The following is a 9,408-nucleotide window of genomic DNA, read 5'->3' as shown; positions in this document are numbered from 1 at the left end:
AGTAGGCTGTGCGTCAATATGGACTGGAGGTGGTGAAGTGTGCTCTGGGTCAGTATGGACTGGTGGAGGTGTAGTGGACTGTGTGTATGGACTGGAAGCGGTGAAGTGGGCTGTGTGTCAGTATGGACTGGAGGAGGTGAAGTGGGCTGTGTGTCAGTATGGACTGGAGGAGGTGAAGTGGGCTGTGTGTCAGTATGGACTGGAAGAGGTGAAGTTGGCTGTGTGTCAGTATGGACTGGAGGAGGTGAAGTGAGCTGTGGGTCAGTATTGGCTGGAGGAGGTTAAGTGGGCTGTGGTTCTGTATGGACTGGAGGAGGTGAAGTGGGCTGTGGGTCTGTATGGACTGGAGGAGGAGGTGAAGTGGACTGTGGGTCAGTATGGACTGGAGGAGGTTAAGTGGGCTGTGGGTCAGTATGGACTGGAGGAGGTGAAGTGGGCTGTGGGTCAGTATGGACTGGAAGAGGAGGTGAGGGGACTGTGGGTCACTATGGACTGGAGGAGGTGAAGTGGGCTGTGGGTCAGTATGGACTGGAAGAGGTGAAGTGGGCTGTGGGTCAGTATGGACTGGAGGAGGTGGAGTTGGCTGTGGTTCTGTATGGACTGGAGGAGGTGAAGTCGGCTGTAGGTCAGTTTGGACTGGAGGAGGTGAAGTGGGCTGTGGTTCAGTATGGACTGGAGGAGGTGTAGTGGACTGTGGGTCAGTATGGACTGGAAGAGGTGAAGTGGGCTGTGGGTCAGTATGGACTGGAGGAGGTGAAGTGGGCTGTGGGTCATTATGTCTGGAGGAGTTGAACTGGGCTGTGGGTCAGTATGGACTGGAGGAGGTGAAGTGGGCTATGGGTCAGTATGGACTGGAGGAGTTGAACTGGGCTGTGGGTCAGTATGGACTGGAGGAGGTGAAGTGGGCTGTGGGTCAGTATGGACTGGAGGAGGTGAAGTGGGCTGTGGGTCAGTATGGACTGAAGGAGGTGGAGTGGGCTGTGGGTCAGTATGGAGCTGAGTAGGAGGAGAAGTGGGTTGTGAGTCAGTATGGACTGGAGGACGTGAAGTGGGCTGTGGGTCAGTATGGACTGGAGGAGATGAAGTGGGCTGTGGGTCAGTATTGGCTGGAGGAGGTGAAGTGGGCTGTGGGTCAGTATGGACTGGAGGAGGAGTTGAACTGGGCTGTGGGTCAGTATGGACTGGAGGAGGAGTTGAACTGGGCTGTGGGTCAGTATGGACTGGAGGAGGTGAAGTGGGTTGTGGGTCAGTATGGACTGGAGGAGTTGAACTGGGCTGTGGGTCAGTGTGGACTGGAGGAGGTGAAGTGGGCTGTGGGTCAGTATGGACTGGAGGAGGTGAAGTGGGCTGTGGGTCAGTATTGGCTGGAGGAGTTGAACTGGGCTGTGGGTCAGTATGGACAGGAGGAGGTGAAGTGGGCTGTGGGTCAGTATGGACTGGAGGAGGTGAAGTGAGCTGTGGGTCAGTATGGACTGAAGGAGGTGAAGTGTGCTGTGGGTCAGTATGGACTGGAGGAGGTGAAGTGAGCTGTGGGTCAGTATGGACTGAAGGAGATGAAGTGTGCTGTGGGTCAGTATTGGCTGGAGGAGATGAAGTGGGCTGTGGGTCAGTATGGACTGGAGGAGATGAAGTGGGCTGTGGGTCAGTATGGACTGGAGGAGATGAAGTGGGTTGTGGGTCAGTATTGGCTGGAGGAGGTGAAGTGGGCTGTGGGTCAGTATGGACTGGAGGAGATGAAGTGGGCTGTGGGTCAGTATGGACTGGAGGAGATGAAGTGGGCTGTGGGTCAGTATTGGCTGGAGGAGGTGATGTCGGCTGTGGGTCAGTATGGACTGGAAGAGGTGAAGTGGGCTATGGGTCAGTATGGACTGGAGGAGTTGAACTGGGCTGTGGGTCAGTATGGACTGGAGGAGGTGAAGTGGGCTGTGGGTCAGTATTGGCTGGAGGAGGTGAAGTGGGCTGTGGGTCAGTATCGACTGGAGGAGATGAAATGGGCTGTGGGTCAGTATTGGCTGGAGGAGGTGAAGTGGGCTGTGGGTCAGTATGGACTGGAGGAGATGAAGTGGGCTGTGGGTCAGTATGGACTGGAGGAGATGAAGTGGGCTGTGGGTCAGTATTGGCTGGAGGAGGTGATGTCGGCTGTGGGTCAGTATGGACTGGAAGAGGTGAAGTGGGCTATGGGTCAGTATGGACTGGAGGAGTTGAACTGGGCTGTGGGTCAGTATGGACTGGAGGAGGTGAAGTGGGCTGTGGGTCAGTATTGGCTGGAGGAGGTGAAGTGGGCTGTGGGTCAGTATGGACTGGAGGAGGTGAAGTGGGCTGTGGGTCAGTATGGACTGGAGGAGATGAAGTGGGCTGTGGGTCAGTATTGGCTGGAGGAGGTGAAGTGGGCTGTGGGTCAGTATGGACTGGAGGAGATGAAGTGGGCTGTGGGTCAGTATGGACTGGAGGAGATGAAGTGGGCTATGGGTCAGTATGGACTGCAGGAGATGAAGTGGGCTGTGGGTCAGTATTGGCTGGAGGAGATGAACTGGGCTGTGGGTCAGTATGGACTGCAGGAGATGAAGTGGGCTGTGGGTCAGTATTGGCTGGAGGCAGTGATGTCGGCTGTGGGTCAGTATGGACTGGAGGAGATGAAGTGGGCTGTGGGTCAGTATGGACTGGAGGAGGTGAAGTGGGCTGTGGGTCAGTATGGACTGGAGGAGGTGAAGTGGGCTGTGGGTCAGTATGGACTGGAGGAGGTGAAGTGGGCTGTGGGTCAGTATTGGCTGGAGGAGGTGAAGTGGGCTGTGGGTCAGTATGGACTGGAGGAGATGAAGTGGGCTGTGGGTCTTCTGTTCCTCCATGTTGTCCTTAATGACAGCGAGTTGTATTAGCTAATTTGGTCATTGGTGAAACTTCATGAGCCGGGCAGTTGGAGGGTGGATTTGGAAGTGTGAGGTGGTTGGAGTTATGAAAGGAATCCCTGATAAAAGATAGGGAGCTTCCCTATGTGAAGATGATGGTGTTAGGGTGTGGGGGAAATGTGGTTGATCATTGTGGCATTGGGCATCTGGAGTTGGTGTGTTGGCAGTATGTCTTGTGATGTGGTGGGTGGAAATGGCACTAATGCTGGTGATCAGTGGTGTGCCTCAGGGATCTATTCTGTGACTCCTACTCTTTGTGATTTTTTTAAATGACCTAGATGAGAAAATGGAGAGATGGGTTTGTAAATTTGCTGATGACACAAAGTTTGGGTCTGCTGAGGATACTGTGAAGGGCTGTCCGAGGTTACAGCAGGACATTGATAGAATGCAAAACTGGGCTGAGAAGTGGCAGGTGGAGTTCACTGCAGATAAGTGTGAAGTGGTTCATTTTGGTAGATCAGATTTGGCAGAATATGGTATTAATGGTAAAATACTTGGCAGTGTGGTGGATCAGAGGGATCTTGAGGTCTGAGTCCATAGGAAGCTCAAAGCAGCTGCGCAGGTTGACTCTGTAGCTAGGAAGGCATACAGTGCATTGGCCTTCATCAATCGTGGGATTTAGTTTAAAAGCTGAGAGGTAATGTTGCAGCTATATAGAACCCTGGTCAGACCCCACTTGGAGTACTGTGCTCAATTCTGGTCGCCTCACTACAGGAAGGACATGGAAGCCATAGAAAGGAGGCAGAGGAGATTTACAAGGGTGTTGCCTGGATTGGGGATCATGCCTTGTGAGAATAGGCTAACTGAACTTGGCCTTTTTTCCATGGAGCAACAGAGGATGAGGGGTGACTTGATAGAGGTTTACAAGATAATGAGAGGCATTGATCGTGTGGATAGTCAGAGGCTTTTTCCCAGGGCTGAATTGGTTATCACGAGAGGGCATAGTTTTAAGGTGTTTGGAAGTAGTTACAGAGGAGATGTCAGGGTAAGGTTTTTACACAGAGAGTGGTGAGTGCGTGGAATGGGCTGTCGGCGGCGGTGGTGGAGGCAGATACGATAGAGTCTTTGAAGAGACTCCTGGATGGTTACTTGGAACTTAGAAAAATTAGAGGGCTGTGTGTAAAACCTAGATAGTTCTAAGGTAGGGGCATGTTCAGCACAGCTTTGTGGGCCGAAGGGCCTGTATTGTGCTGTAGGTTTTCTGTGTTTCTCGGGTTAGATACAAATGCTACAGATAGAAAGGTGGTTCCCTTAAACCATCACAGTGTGCAAGATGTTCCAGAGCTCCTGGATTTTATATTAATGTCCTTTATTTTTAAATTTATCACGTGGACCATACTGACCCTGCAATGCATGGCACTACAGCGAGTGCCTACTCAATGGTCCAACGACACAAGTTCAGTGCTGACTCCAGCTGCTGCCTGCACAGGTCCTTAGGGTGACCAGGCTCGTTTTCTGTGTGTGCTCCAGTTTCTTCTCTTGTCCTGAAGACATGTCGATTGGCCACTTTAAAAAAAAAATACCCTTTAATGAAATTGGGTGGCATGAACATTTGGGGAGTTGTTGGATATGTGAGTGAAAATCAATTACTAAGGAATGGAGTTGAATTGAGATGACTTTACTACTTACATCTTTCATATACATGAGAGTAAAGATCTTTGCATTATGTCTCCTTCTAAATATGCAATTAATTGTAATTTATAATAAATAGTACACTCGATCCTCGTTATATGTGGGAGATACATTACGTTCCTCACAGTCAACGCACAATGTGAATAATTACTTAAATGGAGGAATTAGGGGTGCGTTCCAGAGGGCTTCCTGAATAAGTTTTACCTGTAATTGATTCACATTTTCATACCAATACGACACAAAAGTAGTACCACAAGGCAACATTCGTATTATATTTCATCAATTTAAGGTAATATTCAATGTAATAAATCATGGAAAGTTAACATACCAGGGTGTACAGTACTCACCAGCAGTGGCAGGTGTGTTCGCTCTGGGAGATGAGTGGTTGTTGTGGTGTCGGGCAGCTTTACATGGAGAAGGTGGACATCGAGCACAGCAAGGGGTGAAGGAAGACTCACAGAACAGCAGTAGGAAATGACACCAGTTTGAAGAAAGTAGTGAGGGTTGTTTGCTTGGCAGCATTTTGTTTTTCAGCATAAATTTGCTTGTAGGGAAGAAGGGTTGATGGCAGAGAATGACTGAAATACTGACTCTGTTGTAAACTTGGGTTCATGTCCATTGTCATTTGTGCCAAATGTTCCGACTTCCACCATTCCTTCACCGTCGGTAAACTCCTGGGAATTTCAAAATTGTAAGTTGCCTTACAGGTAATAGGGTAGTTAAGAAAACTTATGGGGTGTTAGCTTTCATAAGTTGAAGGATAGAGTTTAAGATGTAATGATGCAGCTCTATAAAACTCTAGTTAGGCCACACTTGGAGTACTGTGTCCAGTTCTGGTCGCCTCACTATAGGAAGGATGTGGAAGCATTGGAAAGGGTACAGAGGAGATTTACCAGGAGGCTGCCTGGTTTAGAGAGTATGGATTATGATGAGAGATTAAGGGAGCTAGGACTTTACTCTTTGGAGAGGAGGAGGATGAGAGGAGACATGATAGAGGTGTACAAGATATTAAGAGGAATAGACAGAGTGGACAGCCAGTGCCTCTTCCCCAGGGCACCACTGCTCAGTACAAGAGGACATGGCTTTAAGGTAAGGGGAGGGAAGTTCAAGGGGGATATTAGAGGAAGGTTTTCCATTCAGAGAGTGGTTGGTGCGTGGAATGCACTGCCTGAGTCAGTGGTGGAGGCAGATACACTAGTGAAGTTTAAGAGACTACTAGACAAGTAAATGGCCACCAGTCTGATGGCCTAGTGCAGGGGTCAGCAACCTTTACCACTGAAAGAGCCATTTGGACCAGTTTCCCACAGAAAAGAAAACACTGGGAGCCGCAAAACCCGTTTGACATTTAAAATGAAATAACACTGCATACAACGTTTTGTTTTGCCTTTATGCTATGTATAAACAAACTATAATGTGTTGCATTTATGAAATTGATGAACTCCTGCAGAGAAACAAAATTACATTTCTGCATGCAACAAAAACATTTTGAACTCCGAAAAAAAGACGTTGGGTTGAAGGTTACTTTTAAGTAAAATACTCAACGTCTATTTGAGTCCTTCTTGTATTTATGAAAAACGCCAAACTTAAATTTGCCGCCAGCAGCAAACCAAAAATAACGTCAGCCAGCTGTCAACCTGAAAAATAAAAGGACTATTTCACTGAACAATGAAAACATATGAATATAAGTAAAATAATAGGCAATTAAAATATTTATCATACTTGTTCAGGTTGACTCACACCTGACAATGCAGTCGTATTCAGTAGGGATGGATCGATGCTTAGGGGAGTGACCGGGAAGGATAATGTGTTTTTTTCCTCTCTGAACTCACAGAAGCGTTTCCCAAATGATGTTTGCATTGCGATGATTGCAGAATGTAAATACTCCGAATTTATCATGTCGTGACCTTGTCAAATTGGGGAAGTGAGACAATGTGCCTTTCTGTAAATCTCTGGCAAGCAACGTCAACTTGCGCTCGAATGCCAAAACATCCTCCAACATGTGCAGGGCTGTACGTCCTTACCCCTGAAGAGCTGTGTTCAGCGTGTTCAGGTGCGCTGTCATGTCTACCATGAAGTGTAGCTTTTCCAGCCACTCTGGCTGTTCCAGCTCAGGAAAGTTGAGCCCTTTGCTGCCCAGGAAAGTTTTCACTTCTTCCAGACACGCGACAAAGCGTTTCAGCACCTCCCCTCTGGACAGCCAGCGATAAAAACACGTTGTAGCGGTGTGCTACACGCAGTCAGTAAACTGCAGTCAAAGATAGCTTTATTCGAACTAAACAGCCTTGCTTTTAAGCCTCCCTCAACCCGCCCCCCCATGGGCGCGGATGCTGCAAAAGACACGTACTCACAAACCCCCGTAGGCTATCTCCCTTAGCCTGAACGCTGGCTAATTGTGAGCCGGTTCGGATGTGTCAGGAAATGGGTCGCCACAACGTCTTATTTAGATTGTACAAGATCACCATAATCTTCAAATTTAGGTTTACATTTCAAAAACTAACAAACTAACATAAAATACATTTTAATTAAATACTGACCATGTAGCGGTGTGCTACACGCAGCGCTAAAATTACGACACGGAGTCGGTAACTGCAGTCGAAGGAAAAAACTTTATTCGAAATCTTCAGCCTCACTTTTAAGCCTCCCTCAACCTGCCCCCCATGGCGCAGAGGCTCCAAAGCTCTGTGCTCGCAAACCCCCGTAGGCTATCTAATTGTGAGTCGGTTCGGATGTGCCAGGAAAAGGGTCGCCACAACCAATTATTTCCCAAAGCAACAGGGAGCCGCAGCACAGACTTAAAAGAGCCACATGTGGCTCCGGAGCCGCGGGTTGCCGACCCCCGGCCTAGTGGAAGGAGCTGTCCCGGAGCCTGTTGATCCTGACTTTTATGCTGTGGTACCGTTTCCCGGATGGTGACAGCTGAAACAGTTTGTTGTTGGGGTGACTCGGGTCTCCAATGATCCTTCAGACCTTTTTTACACACCTGTCTTTGTAAATGTCCTAAATAGTGGGAAGTTCACATCTACAGATGCGCTGGGCTGTCTGTACCACTCTCTGCAGGGTCCTGTGATTGAGGGAAGTACAGTTCCCATGCCAGGCAGTGATGTAGCCAGTCAGAATGCTCTTGATTGTGCTCCTGTAGAAAATTCTTAGGATTTGGGGTCCCACACCAGACTTCTTCAACCGTCTGAAGTGAAAGAAATGCTATTGTACCTTTTTCACCACACAGCCGGCAGGTATAGACCATGTCAGGTCTTCAGGGATGTGGATGTCGAGGAACTGAAAGCTGTTCATCCTCCATTGATGTTAATAGGGGTTAGCCCATCTCCATTCCTCCTGTAATCCACAACCAGCTCCTTTGTTTTGCGATATTGAGGGAGAGGTTGTTTTCTTGACACCACTGTGTCAGGGAGTTAACTTTCCTGTAGGCTGCCTCATTATTATTTGAGATTAGGCCAATTAATATAGAATAATCAGCAAACGTAATTATCGGATTAGAGCAAATAGGAATGCACTGAAAACTAGCATGGGCTCGATGGGCTGAATGCCGTATTCTGTGCTGTCAGAAACTATAAAAGAGGCAGTGAGTGAGATGGGTACTGCTTTCTTAGCCTTCTACCCCAGGTGAAGTCAGTTGCCTCGGCACAGGTAATGCAGCCTGGTCCTCGTTAGTTACGTTGCCCTGGCTTTGCAGCAGTTCTGGTTTGGTGCTTATGGTTGTACAGTTACCAGTGGCTATGCAAAATATAAAATCTGTGCAATAAATAGAAACACAAGAGACTCTGCACACACAGAGTTCTGGAGGAACTCAGCAGGCCATGGAAATGAATAAACAGTCAACATTACTGGCTGAGACCCTTCACCAGGACGGGAAAGGAAGGGGGGGGAGAAGCCAGAATAAGGAGGAGTACAAGTTGGAACAAAGCACAATAATTACGTCGTATAAACTAGAAAAAGCTGGAAAAACACAACAGGTCAGAGAATCAGTTTACAGTTTGGGTCTGTGACTCTATCAGAATTGAAAAATAGATACAGGTTAATATTCAACAGGGGAGAAGGTGGGATCTGTAAAAAATGCAGAGAACAAAAATATTTGTGATAAGTGGAAATGCAAAATGGTGTTACAGCAGTTCTGTGTATATTGTAGACGATGCTTATTTATGTTGGGATATATTACACGTAAAGGGTGGTCAGTGTCATGCATATATTGTGATGGCTTGGGAGTAATAATTATATTTCTTCTTCAGGTTATTTATTCTCGGATCGTATGACCGAAATGAGTGCATTCACTGTACACTGGAGCTGAGCACGGAGCTGTGGAAAGAGAAGACTCGAAGCTCCATCAAAACGGTATCTTTGCTTTTAAATATTGAAGTTTATAATGATAAAGAAACTTCTATTTATTGTCATCTCTCTGTTTAAGTGTGTTTGGGACTGCTTTTGCTGTTGGGCTTTCGCAGCCTGAATCTGGGTATATTTCCTTCCTACTGTATTAATAATTCATATTTGCAGGAGCTATGAAAACACAGACATTTTAACAGCAGCCACAGCAAAACAGTGTTTTTTTTAGAAACTACAAAGTTTAAATTCATTAACTCTTTTCTCATTTCTTAATGAGGACATGTTTTACATTGATTATTGAGAAGGACATTTACATCTTAAGGTCCTTTGGAGGGTGTCAGGTCAGAGAGACAGTAGTGAAGCTGCTGTGTCTGCGCCATGCCGTGGCTGTCGAAGAATGGGATGCTCCAGCTATGGTAGACCACCCACTATGAAAGTGCAATCCCTGACTGCACCTTCATACAAGTGTGATTCGAGTATAACATGCTACATTCTGTACATATTGCAGCCATTAAGAAAGTTTATATACTGT

General features: G+C 47.3%; 1 protein-coding gene across 1 annotated transcript in view; it reads left to right on the top strand.

The window, feature by feature from the left end:
- LOC132379687 (PDZ domain-containing protein 8-like) overlaps nt 1–9,070 on the top strand; it is a 127,230-nt gene extending 118,160 nt beyond the window's left edge. Inside the window, exon 3 of the mRNA XM_059947945.1 lies at nt 8,783–9,070. Within this exon, the coding sequence (XP_059803928.1) occupies nt 8,783–8,957 (175 nt within the window). The 3' untranslated portion in view covers nt 8,958–9,070. The remainder of the gene's footprint in view (nt 1–8,782) is intronic.
- Nucleotides 9,071–9,408: the final 338 nt, after the last annotated feature.

The sequence above is a fragment of the Hypanus sabinus genome, chromosome 22 (assembly GCF_030144855.1).
Source record: "Hypanus sabinus isolate sHypSab1 chromosome 22, sHypSab1.hap1, whole genome shotgun sequence".
NCBI classification, from domain to species: Eukaryota; Metazoa; Chordata; class Chondrichthyes; order Myliobatiformes; family Dasyatidae; genus Hypanus; species Hypanus sabinus.
This window is presented reverse-complemented; position numbering and strand designations above follow the sequence as displayed.